Consider the following 19,580-nt stretch of genomic DNA (forward strand, 5'->3'; position numbering starts at 1 on the left):
CCACTTCCAGCAGGGCAAGGGAAGCAGGAAGACCCCTGGAACACCAGGAGCAAGAAAGAGGCAGGCAGGGCAGCTGGCCAGGTTTGTGCTCGACTGTATTCACTCAGAGACACGTGGCAGCTTACATTGGACAAAATGAGTAATAAAAATTGGCTTTAAATACGGAAAAACCAGGGCCCTATAATCCCATGCTATCCTAACACTGGGACCAGGATGGCCATCACAATCTGGGAAGGACCAGAACTGGGGCCTGGGGTGCAGGTACACACCGCAGCCTACCCACTTCACACACACGCACACACTTGCACTCACACACACACCCCACACGCACACACAGGGAGGGATGGATTATTGCTGGGCACATGTGTCTATTGTTAAGAGGGGAAGTCTGGAATGTTTCAGAGTTGACTAAGGACAACCTCCCCCACTTCCCATGGCCTGGGCTGGGGCATTTCTGCAAGAGGTGTCTTCAGGACAGGGCCCAGCATGAGGGACAAGGCGCCCTGGGAGCTGGAAGGCAGAGGCAGACCCATCTGGGATAGCCTGGGCAGTGGACTGATGGGTCCCAGGGTCAGCCCAGTCTCTGGTCACACTTTGGCACAGGCCTAGGGGATACAGAGGCCCCAGTCCAGCTTTGACAAGTGCTGATGAGGGACAGCATCGGACCCCAGAAGTGATAGCCCTGAGCCCGGGGCAGCAGAGGCAGGCATGAGTTTCACTCAGAGGTCAGCGGTGGCGAGCACAGTGCTGGGGGCTCAGGGGCCTTGCCTGACCCAGCCTCGGCCTGTCCGAGCTGGGCCCAAGGAGCCTTGAGTTTGGCAGTGGCCCTTCTGCCAGCTCCAGGGTAGGTCTTAAGAACGCTCCGGTTGCTATATACATTCGTACAAATACATAAATACAGAAAGCCCCGAGCTCCACGGACAAGAGCTGAAGGGACGCACCTTTGTCCCAGGGACAGCCCAGGCCTTGCCAAACTCAGCCAGCCAGACCAGGGGCTGAGGGGCAGAGGACACTGGGGACAGCTCCGGCTGTGTTCCCCAGGCCACAACTTGAGTGGACAATGGGGAAGACCACTGTGCAAAACTGTAAACAGCGCTCGGAGTAGCTGCTACCGCCAACCACCGGTAGGGGCCTCAGGCTGGGGGCTAGAGGCGGGTTGGGAGCTCGAGGCGGGTGGGGAGCTCTTCCTCACTGTCGCTGCAGTTCCCACAGCAATCCTGGAGGGATGGGGAAGACACGGAGGGAGAGAGGCAGAGCGAGTGCCATTAGCCACCAGTGCCATCACCCAGGCCGGCCCTGCCAGGAACTGCCTGGAGCCATGCTCTGGGGTGGGGGAATCCCCATGAGGGGCCTGGAACAGCAGCTCAGGCCAGACATGTGTGGACATCAGTGCAGAGGCTGCTCATAGCAGGCTGAAGTAAGAGGGTCCAGGTGGATCTCAGGCTCTGCCAGAGCAAGACCCTGTCCAGACCCTCTCCCCTGGAGCTGGTGGAAGCAGGGCATGGGGAGACAGATGGCTAAGCAAGGCTAGCAGCTTGAAGGTGCCAGGGTGCAGGGAATGAAGTAGTGGGGGGGGGGGGGAGCGGGCACCAGACTTCTTTCGCCCACATCTCGCCTCTGCCATGGAAGGGCTGCCCGTGGCTCCCCGAGGCTGGGCAGCAAGGCCAACCCACGGGGAGCCCACACTGCTCACCTCTGGAAAGAGAAAAGAGGCCGTGAGCCCAGCCAGGGATAGGGGACAGGCGGGAATAAGGCCAGAGACCCTGGGCACCCCTGGTATGGCTGGAGGATGCCCACTCCCAGCACATGCGGGCACCGGCTCTGCCTCCCACCCACCGTCCCCTGGAGTCAAGCTGGGGGCCAAGATAGGACACTTCTGGGAGTTACCTGGCGGCTGAAGAGTCTCTGCAGCAGTCCTTTCTTGGGGGGTGCAGGTGGCTGGCCCTTCCAGTCCAGGTCTGGGGGAACTGAGCCATCTAGCCCAAAGACATTCAGCTCCTGGAAGCACTCGGTCTCCACCATCTGCCAAAGAACAGGGAGCTGTGAGAGCTGCCTCCAGGGCTGCTCCTTGGGGCCTCATCCTACCAGCTAGGCAGGCCCTTACCTCATTCTGCCAGGGGATGGGCACGCTGCCCGTGGCAAACTTCTGGTAGAAGTCTTGGTCAGTGGGCTCCAGCTCCACACCCTTAACTGTGGAGAACTGTTCGATGTCCAGAACATCCTTGCAGTAAATGGCCTGGGGCTGGTGGGGACAGAAGTAGCAGTCAGGAACTGCTACACATGTACGCACACATGCACACCTGCCCACCTACATGCATATGGGCAGCTCAGCCCTGAAAATCACTCCAGCCCTGGCCTGGTTATGCCTGGACCCTTGCAGCCCTCTCTGGTTTGGAGTCAGAAACTAGATACTCCATGCCCTTCCGAAGTATGGCAGTCCCTTCTCTTTGAGGCCATTTCCCTCTATAAACTAGGAATCATTACTCCTCACTGCTTTCAACTGATAAGGCTGTGTAAAAGCCATGCCTTTTCCAGTTGATGGTAGCTGACCTGCTGCAGCCAACCAGCCCCCACAGTGCCTTGGGGAATCAGCGACAGGTACCCCCCCACCTGTACACGGCTGTCTGGGGGTACACCTGGTGACATGTGTGCAGGCAGAATCTTAGCTGGTCCTTTCAGCTGAGCGTCCCCATGCAGGACCTGGAGCTATCGATAGGCCCTCTGTCCCACGATGTCCAATGGCCTGCTCCATCCCCTCAAGCTTCATGGCCAACCAGAGGATTAGAACAGTCTTCCCAACTCCCTACACCCCTGGGGCTCCTGCTGGGAGCTCACCTCACTCCAGAAGGCCACTGTCTTTTTCATCTTTATATTATTTTCTAAGTCCTATTATTAAGAATGTCAATTAAGGGGCGCCTGGGTGGCTCAGTTGGTTGAGTGTCAGACTTCGGCTCAGGTCATGATCTCACGGTTCGTGGGCTTGAGCCCCGTGTCGGGCTCTGTGCTGACAGCTCAGAGCCTGGAGCCTGCTTCGGATTCTGTGTCTCCCTCTCTCTGTCTCTCCCCTGCTCATGCTCTGTCTTTCTCTCTCTCAAAAATAAACATTCAAAAAAAAAATTTTTTTTTTTAAAAGAATGTCAATTGAAACAACATAATGTGGGGCACCTGGGCAGCTCAGTTGGTTAAGCATCTGACTTCAGCTCAGGTCATGGTCTCACCGTTGGTGACCTCGAGCCCCGCCTCAAACTCTGTGCTGATAGTGCGGAGCCTATGTGGGATTCTCTCTTTCCCCCTCTCTCTCTGCCCCTCACTCACTCACACCCTCTCTCTCTCAAAAATAAATAAATAAAAACAAACAAAACAAACAAAAAACCCAACAACATCATAATGTAAAATGGTGCAGCTGCTTTAGAAAACAATCTGGCAGTTCCCCAAAAGGTTAAATGTAATGTTATCATATTAGCCAGCGATTCCACTCCTAAGTATATATTAAAGAGAAATGAAAACAAACGTCCTCACCAAAACTTGCATGTGAATGTTCATAGCAAAATTATTCATAATAGCCCAAAATGGAAATAACCCTAATGCCCATCAACTGATGAATAAACAAGATATGGCCTACTCATAGAATGGAATGTTATTCAGTGGTAAAAAAGGAACAAAACTACTGATATAGGCTACATCAGTAGCCTATATGAACCTTGAAAATATGCTAAGTGAAAGAAGTCAGTCACCAAGGACCACATATCATATAACACTATTTGCATGAAATTTCCACAACAGGTAAATATGTAGAGACAGAAAATAGATTAGTGGTTGCCAGGGCCACAGGGAGAGGAAAATGGGGAATGACTGCTAGTAGGCATGGGGTTTTTGTTGGGTGGGGGCGGGGGGGGGGGGAGAAAGGGGTGATGAAAATGTTCTAAAATGGATTATGGTGATGGCTGCCCAACTCTCAATATGCTAACAGCCATTTAATTATATACTTTAAATGAACGAATTACAAGATATGTGAATCAAATCTCAATAAAGCTATTAGAAATGATATCATCATCAACCTTGCTCCTCATCTGTTGTTTCTAAAGACCTGAATTCCAGGGCAATGATTTTCTAACTCTGAATAAAAGACCCAGGTGTGGTGGGATGACTTCCAGGTTAAATGAGATGATGTGCACCAGAAGCAGGAAGCAGGAGCAAACTCGAGTGGCGGGGCCAGACCTGAGGCAGGCTGCTCTCAGTTAAATCACTCACAGCAAGGCCCACACCCCAGGGTCTGTGAGGCCCACAAAACACAATCCTTCACAAGCCACAGCCCCCTAGTTGGACTCTGGCTTCTACTCACCCCCTCTAGGCCCACCCCCACACCTCACATGTCTGTTCAACATTCCCCAAAGGCCCCCCTGTCACACTTAGAATAAGACTGCACAGGAGCGCCTGGGTGGCTCAGTCGGTTAAGCGTCCGACTTTGGCCCAGGTTATGATCTCATGGTTCATGAGTTCAAGCCCTGGGTCAGGCTCTGTGCCAACAGCTTAGAGCCTGGAGCCTGCTTCGGATTCTGTGTCTCCCTCTCTCTCTGACCCTCCCCAGCTCATGCTCACACTCTATCTCTGTCAAAAATCAATAAACTTAATAAAAAAAAAAAAATTAAAAAAAAAAAAAAAAAAAAAAAAAAGACTGCACGCCTCTCCCAGCCCATGCTCACTCCAGCCACACTGGCCTCATCACTGTTCTCTCTCTCGAGGCTGCTCCTTCTCCCTGAAATACTCATACTTCAAAACTCGGCACGGCTCTCTCCTTCACATATTTCAGGCTTCTGCTTAACCATCAGCACCTCAGAGACCACCCTGTCTAAAAATACTCCCACTCATAATCATTCCTTATTGTCTTCTTAGCCTGATTTATTTTTTTTCTGTTGCACTTCACACTACCTGATATTCCTTTTAATTCACTGTTTTATTTTGACATGCTCCCCACTACAACAATGAAGGCAGAACTGGGTCCTGTTGACCCAGATCTCTGAGGTCTGGCACATATGGGCATTCAGAAATTTGGAATAAACGATCACCAGTGTGGCTGACAGTCACCGATCCGGCCTTCCCAATCACCTTCCTGACTCCCCAGTGTTCCTGGTGAACTGTCAGTCAGAGGACCCAGTCCTCTTACATAAGGGAGCAGGGCAAGTACATAACCTAATCTTGGCCAATCACAATCTTCCCTGTGACTTTATACAGAGAAGTCTGAATTCAGCAGGAAGAGGATCAACAGGTTGAAGCACAGCCAAGAGATGAAGTCTTGGCAATACTGCATGAAGCCCTGATGTTGGCCCTACTCTGGGGCTCTCTAGCCAAATGAACCAATAAGCTCCTTGTTGGACATAATTAAGTTTCAGATGGATTTCTGCCCCTTGGAATATGATGATTCAAGGATGTTTCTGCCCACAGAATGCCTGACCCACTGAGATGCTCAGTAAATGGGTAGGACTCTACAAGGGAGAGGTCAGCACTACCAGGTATAGTGGGCAGCCAATATTCAGCCAGTCCAATAGCCCTTACCCCAGCTGGCAATGGCGTCTTGGTTTTCCTTTGGGAAACTAACCTCCCTGGCTGGCAGTGGTTCAGGTGGGCAAGTGATCCAACCGTGATCACTGCCGGGCTTCTGAGCAATCTGTGGCAATAAGCACTAGCCTTAGGGTTACTTTTTTTCCCCCTTTCAGGACTTCTTTTGAAGTAATTGGGCAAGAGGTATACATTCTGTCTACCGGGCTGGCTGAGCTAGTAGGATGTGGACCTGAACTGCTGGTCCACTACTGCTGCACCCTAGCAAGAGTAGTCAGAGAATAAAGACTGCACACTGGCCTGTACAGTGGAGAGGGAAAGGAAGACAGAATTCCTACAGTGTTGTTGCAGCCCCAGATCCAGGTATGCCAAAAGCTCTATCTATCCTGGGGCTTTTCATTTGTGTGAGTTCAATGAATTGTTTTGTTGGCCAACCCATCTGAGTTGCACTTTCTGACACTTGCACTGAAGGTGGCCTGACCACTGCTCTAAGAACCCTGGGCCTGAGTCCCCACCCAGACTTGGCCCTACCCTCAGGAGTGGACAGCACTCACATCAGGTTTGAAGGGTGGCTCCAGCATGCCAGCTCCCAGCCGCTTAAAGTTCAGCTTTTTGAAGAGGGGGTGTTCCTTTACTTCGCGGGCACCACCTCCACGACACCCTAGGCGCCCAGCAGGGTCCTTGCACAGGAGCTGTGGCAGGGTAGGGGCAGTCAGAGGGACCTGGGAGAGGTGCCTGGTGCCCCCAGCCCCAGCCCGTCAGCCTTCTGCTGGCTTGCCATACCTGGGAGCAGAGCGAGCGGGCCTGAGGGGAAAAGCGCTCTGAGTATTCTTCAGGCACCTCCTTCACCAACCGTTCCACCTCCTCTCGCTTGATTTTCTTTTTCCTCTGCTGGAAGGGTGACTGGCCGGCAATCATCTCATATAGGAGGCAGCCTAGTGCCCACCAGTCTGGGCTGAATGTGTACCGTTCGTTCTTTACCACCTCCGGAGCTGGGTAGGGTGGAACAGAAGTTAGGGCTGGGCAGGAGGCAGGAACCAACCCCTGGGGCCCTGGGAATGCCCAGCACAGTGGGGCATCAGCTCAAATATCTGCCCGCCAGGCAGGCACTACCAGCAGCCTGGTGGGGACCTCAGCAAGTAGGACAGCACATGCCCCATCAAAGAGAGCACTGTGGCCCCGTAGGAGGCCAGGTCTTCTGATTTTTCAAGAGAAGTCAGAAATCCCTATTTTTAATGGGAAGCTGTCTGGCGTATCAAATGTTGGCAACCAATTCAAATTGTTTTATTCTGTACCATGTTTATTTATTTTGAAAGAAGGAGACAGAGCATGAGCACGGGAGGGACAGAGAGAGAGGGAGAGAATCCCAAGCAGGCTCCACACTGGCAGCACAGAGCCTGATATGGGGCTTGAACCCACGAACTGTGAGATCATGACCAAGAGTCAGATGCTTAACTGACTGAGCCACCCAGGCAGCCCTCAAATTGTTTTAAAAACAATTTGATTTAAGTACAAATGTAGGCCATATTAGGCCTGTGTGATTACCAGTTTGCAAGCTCTGGATTTAATACCAGAGAGAAGAAACAAGGAAGAAACTCCTCTACTGCATACCTACTGCCTGCCAGGGTGGGCACATGGGATTTTTGCCTCTCCTACCACTTTTTATCTAAAGGCAACTCTGGGAGCCAGTATGATTGCTTTATGGTTGGGCAAAGTGAGCATAGGAGCAGCAGTATGTGGTCCAAGGACACACAACAAGAGGTGGGGCCTGTAATTGGGGCTCTATCTGCTGTGTCACATAATCTCCAAAGGGAATACTAGGGCCACATCTTGGCCCATACCACAGATGGGCATTCCCTCCCTGAATCTGGGTAGATCAGGGGAGGGGAGGACTTCTCAACCTTCTCATCTTTCTCTGGTAGCCACCTGCAGGCCTAGCCAATAGTAGGAGCTCAGTAAGTATTTGGTGAATGAATGAATGATGCAGATTTGCAGGTGTGTGGGTTCCTGGCTGAGTCCTGGTCTCTTAATTTCTAAGATAGGGATATCAGTTCTATTCCCTGAGACACAAAAGACTTCCACAGAAGTGGTGGGACCCAGCCCAGGACAGCAAGAGGACCCAGGAGGCAGGGGGGCCAGGGTGGAGGAAGACTCACCCATGTAGCCCACAGTGCCCACACGACCCTTGATGGTCTGGCCTTCTGGCACGTGCACAGCTAGCCCCAGGTCGGAGATGCGGATGTGACCTGAATGTGGGTGGACAAGTTGGGGGGGCCCATTGAACAGGTGGGCCAGACCCTGCCCCACTCCACTGCACTCCACCTCTGTACACCCCGTACCCACCATGGTCATCCAACAGGATGTTCTCTGGCTTCAGGTCCCTGTGGGGAGAGAAGGGCAGGGTCAGATGTTGTTCAGTTTGCCAAGGAGCCAAACGGCACGCCACCCCCTACTAGATCACTTGTCTCCTGGGATGGAATGTGCAGCAAGGTGCAGGAGCCATTTATTGCCAGGGTGAGAGATAGCCCTGCCCTCACTCACAGCAGCTCTGACTTGAGGGGGCAGCTGAAGGATCTACCCAGCCAGGATTCCTTCCTGGGAATCCCCAGGCAAGTGGAGAGCAGCTCCCATCCAGGGGAATAGCACCAGTAGCCTTACTCACCACTAGTGTTAACAGGGTCCCACCCTCACCCCACTTTGGTGGCTGACTCTACCTTTCCTGTCAAATGGGGCTACTCATCTGTCCCCCTCATGGGGCTGTTGTGAGGTTCAAATGAAATCACTGCCGGTAACAATAGGCAGAGCTCCCCACTGCCAAGCCCTGCATGTCAGGCTCTGTGCATTTTACTGCAGGGAGCTGACTGGCCCAGGGTTATACAGAGACGGGTGATGACACCAGCATTCACATGAGTGAGCCAGACCCAGAGGCTCTCAAGTCTGCCCGGCATGGGCAAGCATGGAGCCCCAAGCCCAGGCTCAGTAGGACTCAAACCAGCTCATGCCCGCAACAACAGGCCCAGCACACCAACATCCTTCTGCGGCCTCCACCCATGCCCAGCTGCAGCCCCTGGCGGGGAGGGCCGAAGCCCAGGACCTGTACACGATGCGCTCCCGGTGCAGGTCCTCCAGGCCGCAGCAGATCTCCGCGGCATAGAAGACAGCCCGCTCCTCGGGGAAGCCAGCCTGGCCCATGTGGTAGATGTGGAACTTGAGGTCGCCTCCGTTCATCAGTGTCAGCACCAGGCACAGCGCATCCTTGGTCTCATAGGCATAGGCCAAGCTCACCTGTGGCCGAGGGGACCCGAGCCCTCAAGCAGGGGCCACGGGCCACCCAGTGGCAGGGCTGGCACCAGCCGCCCAAAAAATCCTTCTCAGTGGCACTCCTTGGGGCCCAGCCTGCTCCCCAGGCCTGGTGTCAACACCCCAAACCGACCCTTCCCAGGCATCTCTGAGGGTGGGGACAGGGCAGCACAGAAAGGGACCTAGCCTGGTAAGTGAGAAGGGCAGGGCAAGTGCATGGCCAGGGTGAAGGGAGGGGTCTCCTGTCTGTACTTACTACAAACCTACTGTTCACTTTCTCCAGGATCTGCTTTTCATTGAGTGCCATGGCCTCCCCTTTCCGCTTCTTGATACGCTTCTTTTCCAGCTTCTTGCAAGCGTACATCTTGCCTGTTGCCCGCACCTGGCAGGCACACACCTATAGCCAAGGTAGATGGGCAAATAGGGACCAGCTGTGTTCTTCCTGGGGCTATAGGAGCTCAAGGAGGGGGGGCTGGTCCAGGGCCTACCATACCCCTCCTCCCCACTCCATCAGGGGCTCTGGCCTGGCCACTTACCTCACCAAAGCCGCCTTTGCCCAGGACTCGATACTGCCTGAAGGTGTTTTTGGTCACTGGCTGCCTGTAGGCAAGGGATTTCGGAGCAAACACTGGCTGAGCAGGGGCCCAAGGCCCGTAAGAGCCCTAGCAACTTGGCCTACCGTGGGCCAGCCTTCAGGGAGCTCACCTTTCCAGCCACTTCCACTGTAGGAAACGGTTGAAGTAGATGCTGTCGAGGTAGTCGGCAAAAGGGGCCATGCTCAGGTACTCATGGGTCAGCCTGTTGAGAGGGCCCAGCCCACCAGTCAGCCCCCGACACCCCAGGTTCTCGGCTGGATGGGACGGGACCCCCTGTTATATGCATTCTCGGCCTAAAGGGCAGCCTCATTGGCCAACCCTCTTACTAACCCAACTAAGCAGGAGACATTCATCTGTGTCAAAGCTGAAGATTCTATAGAGAGGGAAGGCAACCTGCCCAAGCTCACACAGCAAGCGCAGGGCCAGGGTGAGAGGCTGAGCTCCCTCACCAGCTACTGAGCTGTTCACAGCCTTCCAGGGCCCACGGAAGCCCCCTCCTCAGGACACAATTCCAGGCCAATGGGCAGGGAGAGGCTTACCGGGTGAGCTCCTGGAAGAGGTCTTTGCAGGGCCCCTGCTCCAACCGCTGGGAGCAATTAGTCACCAGCTGCCGAGGGACCTCAGGGATGAGGTCAGGACCCTGGAGATAGGCAATAAACAGGTCAGTGCAGGGGGCTCCCTTCGCCAGCTGCCTACACCCAGGGCAGAGATGGCCAACATTCTGGACCTGCGCTAGGAGCAGCTGTAGGCTAGTGGTGTGCCAGCCGGTCCAGCTGCTGAACTCAGTTCCACTGCTACCCTTGAGGCAGGGTGAAGCAGAGCCACTGGCAGGCTGCCTGGCCCACCCTCCTGGGCTCCATGCCCGTGGTCTGCCTGGTGAACCGGGAGACGCTCCAGGGCACTCTCTGCCCAGGCTGTGGTCATTCCTCTCCTCATCACTGAGCTCTGCCCGCTGCCGTCATCTCTCCATCCTTGCTCACTCACCGTGTGGCTCAGAAAATTCTGCATTAGCCGCCGCCCACAAGCCTTCCGCTTCTCATCAGGGGTCACTTCATACTCAGCCTGCAGGGTGGGAGGCAGAGAAGCTTGGGGCCTGGGCAGAACAACAGGTGTGGGGAAATGGGACACACTTGACCTAGGGACCTCTGCCCACCCTCGGGGCTGGGCTGGGCTGCACTCACCACTCCATCCAAGAAGGCTATGCAGCGGGTCAGCTCAGGCCTCGTGGCGCAGAACTCTCGAAACAGCAGGCGCCCAATGGGCTGCCGCTCGCACAGGCTGTGGTAGTCACGCTCTGCAAGCAGGGGTAGGAGCTACTGGGTTCCCAGACCTGGAGCCTGCTGGCAGGGCACTCCTATCCATACTGCCAAGCCCTGGCCCCAACAGTAGCTTCTAGCCCTGCAGTATGGAAGCCACTACCTCCTTTAGAACTGTCACCCCAACACTGAGGTGGGCACTACTATTATTTCCAACACAGTTTGGGACTCTGAGGCCCAGAGAAACTAAGCAATTAACTCAAGGTCACACAGCTTGATGTATGGCTCCAAAGCTGGGCCCTCACCTCCCACTGCTATCTCCTGGTTCACACCACCTACATACATCACAGTGCTGGGCTTGGGTGTGGTTGTGAGGTTCCGGCCTGGCCCAGGCTAGGCCCAAACCTGTTGCTTGCCTGGCGAAAGTGCAAGAGGAAGCTGTGGCTTCCGGCAAGCTCGAGGCTAAGCCTCCTTCCCAGGCGTTGGAAGCAGCTATGGTATACTCCTTGCCCACGTGCAGGCTGTCAGAGGGGCCTAGGCAACCTTGGGGGTTGTGCAGACCTGGGGCTTCAGCCAAGATAAGCAGGAACTGGCGTCCTGACCCCTCTTCTGGTCAAGGTTTTGATGCCCCCCCACCTGCCACTCACCCTGCTCGGGGCAGGGTTATGCTAAGCACGGGCTTGGGGCTCCTCATGCAATCAATCTGTGGGCTGACTCCAGCCTCCACTGTACCCTCTGTCCCTCAAACCCCAGGCATGACTCTCCTTTCCTCTGCTTCTCTCAGACCGCCCCAAATCTGACCCTGCCCTACTCCCCCACCCTCCCACCTACCCCAAACACCCCTTGCTGTCCTGTTTGTACTATGTTCTCCACCCATCTCAGGCCCAGGAACCGAAACTGGGTTGGGTGTTGCAGCCTCAGTCTTCCTGCTCCCCAGACCCCCCCCGCCCCCGCCAACCCTGCCCCTCTGCCTCGGGGTGAGGTCTCAGGGGAGGCTCCCCCAGAACACCCAGGCCTCCACCCAGGCCTCACCGAGGCTGAGCCGCAGCTCTTCACACTGGCTGATGTGGGGGAACTGCAGCATCTGTCGCCATTTCTTGCTTTTGCCCTTGCGATTCCCACCACCACCTGTGGGAACAAACAGGTGCTGGATCTCAAGTCCCGCTGCCACCATGCTTCCCCTGGCCGCTCAGTGCAGCCCAGAGACCTGGCCTTCTGGGCTCAGCCCAGGCACAGCACACTCTAGGAGGCACCTCAGGCCTTCATTCCACACATTTCAGCATGCCCTCACTGGGCTCTAGGACACACACCGTCCCCTGGGCCCCTCTGCTAGGGGTTCCTGAGCTCCTGGGCTGGAAGATCCAACAGGGGTGATAAGGACAGGTCACCGGGTGATGGTGGGTTTCCAGGAAACCTTAGCTGCTCTCTGGCAGGTAGGAGTTTCCCGGGTGAAGAAAGCAGAGGACATGACAGCAGTGGGAACTATGTAAGTCAAGGCACAGAAGGGAGAGATTCTAGGACATGTGGGACATGCCTCAGAGATGCCAGGGGCAGAGGGCAGCCTGGGTCACCAGGAAGGCTTCAGGCCCCTATACCTGGCCCTGAATCAGAGCTATCAGAGACTCAAACAAGGTGGTGGCTGCAGGGCTGGCACTCAGGATGCCCACTCCAGTACACAAGGGGTTCTGTGGCCCTGATACCTGCCTCATTTCACCTAGCTGACACCCTATCTGTAGCTGCTAAGACCAGGGTAGCAGCTCAAATGCCTACAGAGCCAGATAGGTAGGTAAAATGTAGGCCAGATGGGAGACAACAGGGAATGGTGGGGAGTGTGGTGAACTGGACTGGGCATGCCCCTTCCTCCAGGCAGGAATACGGACTCGGCGTGGCCACCTTTTAGCTGAGACTCCGGACATTATGTGAAATACTGGTTCCTATTTTTTGTAAAAACAAATTGCAGCTAAATAAATTAAACATGTTAGAGAGCTAGCCAGATGTGGCCCATGGGCCACGAGGTTGAAAATAGAAGGGCCTGAGTCTTGGAGCCCCACAGACATAGGTTTGAATCTCCAATTCGCACTTTAGGCCTGTCACTTGCCCTCTATGAGCCTCAACTTCTCCATACTTACTTCAGATCCAAAGCTACCTCCAGAGGTGTTGTCAGACTGGGAGAGTCTGTGTCCAGTACCCAGTAGGGCTGTGGCAAGAGGTAGCCCTCAGCTCCAACAACTCATGGCAACCTCAGGCAGCCACTTTTTCCCTGCCTGGCCTCAGTTTCCCCTCTGCTTTACCCAGCCTTGTTTTCATCTGCCCTGGCTGAAGGCAGGAGGCACAAGGGAAGGGGCTGCTCAAGGGAAGGGGCAGAGTTGGGTCCCTCAATGGGTTCTGTGACCTAAGCAGTCGGGAGGAGGAAATGTTGCAGGGCACCCATTGGGAAACCTGCTAGCAGCTCTCCTGCGGCCTGCACCCAGCATACTCCACAGCCATTGCTCCATTCTGAATGAGCAACAGACCCCCACCCCCAACCCGGGGCAAGGCCTCGCCAGAAGGGGAACTCCTCCCCCACCCCCACAGGTCCTTCACCCAACCCTCTATCCGCTGGCCTCCCCCCACCAGTTACTTCCTCCTCCCCCTCCTCCCAGCCACATCAAGGCAGTAGCAAGAGTCACATGCAAATATCCTGTCCTGGAACTGCCACCAGAGTCAGTGGGGCTCCTCCCCAACCTAGCCTGGCCCCCTCCCTATGCCTCTGGGGGCCTGGGAAAGGATGGAGGACTAAAGAAGGGCTCACACCCCCAATGCTGCGCCACTTCATTCTCACAGCAATTCTGTCAGACTAGGCATAACCTCACGAGGAAACTGAAGCCTTGAAATGAGGAATCAATTTGTCCAAGATTACAAAGCCTGGAGGTGCCAGAGGCAGGATTCAAACCCAGGTCCCTAGGCCTACAACCCACACTCCTTTCCCACCCCAAACACGCCATGCCAGCCATCTATTAGGTGTCAACTGAATACATACACCAAGGGTTCCCAAACCACTTAGGGCCTCATATCCCTTGGGAAGCTGGAAAAGGCCAGGCCCTAAGCTGTCAGCCAGCTAATGAAGGGATTCCAGTGGAGCCAGTCTATGGGCCAGGGTTTAGAACTCAATGACAACAGGGATTTCTTTAAGTTTGTATGTCCTGTCCCCAACTATTCCACAAAAAGGGTTACTAAAGTTTAGAGAGAAGAGACTTATTTAGAGCATGCAGGTGGGAGGGGCAGAACCAGGTTGGGTAAGTGTTCTCCAGGGGAGGCATCAGTCCAGGTCTGGCCATACCACACTATGCCTCACCCATGGCCTGAAGAAGGCCGTCAGGAGGTGCCACACTCTCCAGCCAGGCAAAGCAGTGCTCTCAGCAGGCCCGAGGCCTGAACTGGCTACAGCCCTAGAGAGGGAGGCCTGGCCAGGCTCTCCCCACCCCTCCTCCCTAGCTGGCTAGATGACGAGGCAGAACAGAATCGGCAGATGCCCCCAGAGGCTAGGAGGAAGGCCTAGCCCTGAGACTAGATAAGGGGCAGGAGATAAAAAAAAAAAAAAAGGCTCTGGGCACTAAGGACCCAGCCTGCCATGCCTATTTCCAGGCAGCATCTCCCAGGGAGCAACACACACTGGGCAGGCAGGGGGGTACCAGATGCTGTGCCATTTGGGGGCTTGTCTGGGCTTCCTACACACTGTATTGGAGGCATCCTGTGTCTAGGCCTGGGTCAACCACAGTCTCACCGTATGACTTGGGGGCTAATCCCTGGTCTGAACCTCAGTTTCGCACCTGTAAAATGGAGCAGAAAAGTGAAACAGATGACTCTTTCAGCCTGGAAGCCCAGCAAAGAGTGGAAAATGACCATGTCATGACCTCCCTGCTCTAGAGGTCCAAAAAGAAGGGTCTTGTTCACTGCTGGTCCCCAGCACCCAAGACAGGACAGGGCACATAATAGAAGGAGTGTTCTGTGATTGTGTTACTGAAGTGGACAATGACAGGTGAGGGCCAGATTGACCACAAGGCAGTGAGGACCAAGTCTGGTCCTCTGTGTCCCCCATGACCCTCAGAGGCCAGGTGCCTAGTATCACTCGGGATGGGAGTCATGAGAAGCTCAGTACACACTCACCAGACTTGATCCCTCTGCCAGCCTTGCACTTACAGTCCTGCCAGCCCCACATGCTCTCTTCCTTCAAAGCTCAGCTCCCGCTTATTTCTGTGCCCATTTGGCCCTCTACACCGTGGGCTTTCTGAGGGCAAAATTCATGACCCATTCACCTCTGTACCCAGTGTCCTGAGGCACGAGACAAGTGGCAATCATGTTGGTAGCATATGTGACCAGCCGTTTCCCCAAACCGAGTGAGCTGTGCTACTGCGGTGGCTCCGTTCATTCATTCTTCAAACCTTTATCCTGCACCAACTTTGTGCGGGTCCAGGCTGGGCGCCAGGGTCTGGGCCTGAGGCACGTGGGGTAGGCTACCCTTTCTTGGGGCATCTGCTCACCTATCACCTGGGGGAGGCCTCAGAGAGGCTCTCCAAGGACCCAGGTCCCACCCTTCCCTCTTCCTTCCTCTCTCTTTCCCTCACCCCCCCCACCCCCCCGCCGCGAGGGCGGTGGCCTGACCCCCGCCCCTTCCTGGGCCCCGGCACCCGGGGCAGGTGCAGAGGACTACCGGCCGGAAGGGCTCGCGTATGCGCGGGGTGCGGGGCGCGGAGCGCGCTGCCCTAGGGGATCTGGCGGCTGGGGCGCCAGCCGAGCTCAGAGGCCGCGCGCCCGCGTACCCCGCACCCGGCCGCCCTCTCGGCCGCCTCACCTTCCCGGGCCTTGAGTAGCACCGTGTTCGCTACGATGTTCTCGAGCTCCATGGGCTGCGGCGCCGCCGGGCCCGCCGGGCCGAGCCGCCGGCCGGGATCGCTCGCGGGAGCCGGGGCCGGATGGCGATCGGCGCGGCTCGGCTCGCAGTGACCGCGCCGCGGCCTCCCGGGCCTCCCCGGCCGCCGCCGCCCGCCGCGAACACTCCGCCCCCTCCCGGGGGCCACCCGGGCGCCGGCCCGCCCCGCCCCGCCTTCTGTTTACTTTACGAGGCCAATAACCGGGCGGGCGCTCCCCGCGCCGTCTTCCCATTAGACAGCCTCTTCGTCTTCCCCCGCCTTCCGCGCCAGGGATTCGCTCAAAGGAGCAGGGAGGCGGGACTTTATACGTCACCTCTTCCTGGTTGGTCCGAGGTTGGGTTCAGCCTCTAGGTTCGAATTTCTGGACCTTCGTAGGGTAGCGAACTGCCAATTAGGGCCGAGCCCTCCGCGGGGACAACAGAGGTGGGTCCTCTTGGTCACGCCCTGAAATCTTGGAGTTTTATTGGATAAAATAAACGTCAATCATCCTCATCACTGAACCCTGATTGGACCACCAAATAGGGGTGTGGCCCGGGTCCCTCTAACTAGTCTTGACTTTTCTAGGGTTTGTAGGGGATGCATTTGCTATCTTGGGCCTCCTGCGGGCTGACTGTAAGCTGTTTTGGGCCATGTGTCCAGCCATATTTCTTTGGGTTGGCCCATTCTGGAGGGCGCACATCGGAAGCGGGGAGAAGTCCAAAAAAGACTGGCGTCCTCCCTAGCGGCTCCCCAGCCTCCGGCCCCCGCCCCGCCCCCGCAGCCGGATGTTGTGATTTCTCTCCACCCACACGGCCTCGCCCGCCCTCGGCCTCTGCTGCCTTATAAGGCAGCGCTACCACCCCGAGACGTTTGGATGAACTCACACCCATTATACAGGTGGGGAACAGGAGTGCCAGAAGTCCAATGGCTGACTCTACGTCAAAGGCCAGGAAGAAAACGAGGCTGATATCCCACTCCTGCTTTACACACCAGAAAAGGGAGGCTTGTCCAAACTGAGAAAGTAGTGAGAGTAAGGCAGAGCCGAATTCAGCAAGGCTTCTCTGATCCCTATCCATTCATTCATCCAAAAATACAGAGCACCCGTTTTGTGCTAGGCATTGAGCCAGGTGCTGGGAAATACAGTGGTATTAGCAAGATAGCCAAGCTCTCTGCTTACGTGCTAGGAGGGGGGTAAAGGTTAATCCTATAAGTAATCAAATAAATAGGATGGTCTCAGAGAGTAATTGACTGTTGAGACGCGGGCACCTGGGTGGCTCAGCCAGTTAAGCGTCCAACTCTTGGTTTCAGTTTAGCTCATGATCTCAGGGTTCATGGGTTTGAGCCCCACATCAGGCTTCATGCTGACAGTGCAGAGCCTGTGTGGGAGTCTGCCCTTCCCCTACTTGCTCTTTCTCTCAAAAATAAATAAAACTTAAAAAAAAAAGACATTAAGACAAAATACGAAAGAGTGAGGGGGAATGGTCTCAGGGTGTGACATTTGAGGAGATCCAATAGCCATATGTGACTCGTGGCTACTATATTGGACAGCACAGAGAATATTTCCATCATCACAGAAAGTTCTGCCAGATAGCACTTGTCTGGAGGAAAGAGTGGCTTCCATTTGCACAAAGATTCCATGCTGACAACCTGAATTGGAGAAAAATGGTGCCACCAACTGAGAAGGAATGAGAGATGGCAGTCCAGGTACTTTCTGAACCCCTAAACTTGTCTTTGAATAGGCAGTTCTGTCACCTCTTGAAATTTATGCCCCAAGTCTCTGCTACAGAGAAGTGGGGTTTTGTGTGTGTGTATCCAGATATTTGTGAGCAGGAACTTTATGGCTTCCTATTTCTCATCCCATAGACCCACACCCCAGCAGTAGAAAGATAGAAGCCAGGGAAAGAAGATGGTGCCTTTTTTCCCTAGTCCAAAATTGATGGAAGACACCCAGGTGTGCAGGGAGAACTGGGGCAGTTGTGTAGAAATTGCTGAGAAGGGGGAGTGTGTCCATATGGGAAAGTTTCTTTACAAACTTCTGTAGATTGAGCCCTTACCGTATGCCAGGCTCTACCCTTTCAAATGTATTCCCATTCAGCTATCTCAACAAGCTGGCCAGACAGTATGAGTGCCTCTACCTCCCTAAAGAGGTGTGGCAATTAAGGTTCATAGGGGCTGAGCCCCTGACCAAAGGTCACACTGAGGGAGTCAGTGGCCTCGATGAAATTGAAAGTTTCCTGATTCAGGTTCACTGCTGTTTTGTTTTTCCAGTCCCTATTTCTAAGGTCATTATTTCCCTACTTTAAGCTACTGACTTACAGAGTGATCATGGGAAGTATTGTTTTGTTTTGTTTTGTTTTGTTTTAGAAACTTCCTGGTAACAATATATGAATTCTTGCATCAGTTAGGACTTCTGGTTGCAACTCAAAGTGGCTTAGGCAAAATAAGGAAATTTATTGGTTCAAGTAACTTAAGAGAAGAGATGGTAGTTCTGACTTTGTCTTTGGATCCCAGGTCTGTAATGGTGTCACTCAAAATTTGTCCTTCCCATATTCTGACTCTGTTTTTAATCTGTTTTGTCTTTATTCTCAGGCAGGTTTTCTTTCTGAGGTGTTAAAGATGGCTGCCAGCAGCTCCATGCTCACTTCTTACCAATGAGGCAACTTCTATGGAAAGAGAAAGCCTCTGTCTTAAAGATTCCAGCAAAAATCCTGGGGCTGCCTCTTACCAACTTGATTGGGGTCAGCTGTTCCTTTTGAACAAATCACTGAGGACAGAGAGAGGCCGTGTTCTGATTGGCCAGACATGGGTCACATGCCACTCCCACCTCAGCTGAGGGATGGGGTAAGTTATTAGGAATCAATCCATCTATATTAATTATCAAATGCTGGTAACAAATCACCCTAAAACTTATGGCTTAAAACAACAATTAGGGCACCTGAGTTGCTCCATCCATTAAGTGTCTGACTCTCAGTTTTGGCTCAGATAATGATCTCACGGTTTGTGGGTTTGAGTCCTGCTTCAGTCTCCATGCTGGTAACATGGATCCTGCTTGGGATTCTCTGTCTCTGTCTCTGTCTCTCTGTCTCTCTCTCTTTTTCTCTCTCTCTCTTCCCCTCCCCTGCTGGGTCTCTCTGTATCTCTCAAAATAAATTAAAAAAAAAAAAAAACTTGGGGCACCTGGGTGGCTCAGTCGGTAGGCGTCTGACTTCAGCTCAGGTCATGATCTCACCGTTGGTGAGTTCAAGCCCCACATCAGGCTCTGTGCTGACAGCTCAGAGCCTGGAGCTTGCCTCGGATTCTGTGTCTCCCTCTCTCTCTGTCCCTCCCCACCTCTCTCTTCTCTCTCAGTAATAAATAAACATTAAAAAAAAACTTAAACAACTATTGGGGCACCTGGGTGGCTCAGTCAGTTAAGTGTCCAACTCTTGATTTTGGCTCAGGTCATGATCTCACATTTAGTGAGATTGAGCCCCCTGTCGGGCTTTGCACTAACAGCATGGAGCCTGCTTGGGATTCTCTCTCTCCTTCTCTCCCTCTGCTCCTCCCCTGCTAGTGCTCTCTGTCTCTCAAAAATAAATAAATAAACTTAAAAAAAAACAATCAATTATCATTTCTCACTGTCCCCAAGGTTCGAGAATCAATTATACCTTAAAAAAAAAAAAATTCAGGAGCAATGTGGCTGTGTAGTTTTAGCTTGAGACCTCCCATGAGGTTGCATGCCAGATGTTGTTTGGGGCTGCAGTATCCACTTCCAAAGTGGCCCATTCAAAAAAAAAACTTTTTTATGTTTATTCATTTGAGAGAGAGAGAGACAGACAGAGCATGCGTGGGGGAGGGGCAGAGAGAGAGAGGGAGACACAGAAAGCGAAGCAGTCTCCAGGCTCCTAGCTGTCAGCACAGAGCCCAAGGTGGGGCTCTAACTCACAAACCCTGAGATCATGACCTGAGCCAAAGTTGGACACTTAACTGACTGAGCCACCCAG

At 54.0% G+C, this 19,580-nt stretch overlaps 1 protein-coding gene across 1 annotated transcript; it reads right to left on the reverse strand.

The window, feature by feature from the left end:
* Positions 1–78: 78 nt before the first annotated feature.
* Positions 79–15,753, reverse strand: GRK6 (G protein-coupled receptor kinase 6). Its single transcript, XM_027035609.2, has 16 exons — positions 15,540–15,753; positions 11,741–11,836; positions 10,634–10,746; positions 10,437–10,514; positions 9,992–10,092; positions 9,562–9,654; positions 9,393–9,456; positions 9,113–9,253; positions 8,651–8,841; positions 7,900–7,937; positions 7,713–7,802; positions 6,340–6,548; positions 6,111–6,248; positions 2,105–2,242; positions 1,888–2,022; positions 79–1,217 (listed from the first exon to the last, which is right to left on the reverse strand). The coding sequence occupies exons 1-16, from the start codon at positions 15,589–15,591 to the stop codon at positions 1,146–1,148; spliced, it is 1,749 nt and encodes a 582-aa protein (XP_026891410.1). The 5' UTR covers positions 15,592–15,753; the 3' UTR covers positions 79–1,145.
* Between the last annotated feature and the right edge of the window lie 3,827 nt (positions 15,754–19,580).

This window comes from Acinonyx jubatus, chromosome A1 (assembly GCF_027475565.1).
Source record: "Acinonyx jubatus isolate Ajub_Pintada_27869175 chromosome A1, VMU_Ajub_asm_v1.0, whole genome shotgun sequence".
Classification (NCBI taxonomy): domain Eukaryota; kingdom Metazoa; phylum Chordata; class Mammalia; order Carnivora; family Felidae; genus Acinonyx; species Acinonyx jubatus.

Bases quoted from the DNA above. Each gene is read 5' to 3' on its own strand.
- GRK6 (XM_027035609.2), bottom strand. From the start codon at position 15,591: ATGGAGCTCGAGAACATCGTAGCGAACACGGTGCTACTCAAGGCCCGG. The intron at 10,093-10,436 runs GTGAGTGAGCAA...GCCTATCTCCAG, and splicing joins AGAATTTTCTGAGCCACACG to GGTCCTGACCTCATCCCTGA. The intron at 6,549-7,712 runs GTGAGTCTTCCT...CACCCTACCCAG, and splicing joins GGGCACTGTGGGCTACATGG to CTCCGGAGGTGGTAAAGAAC.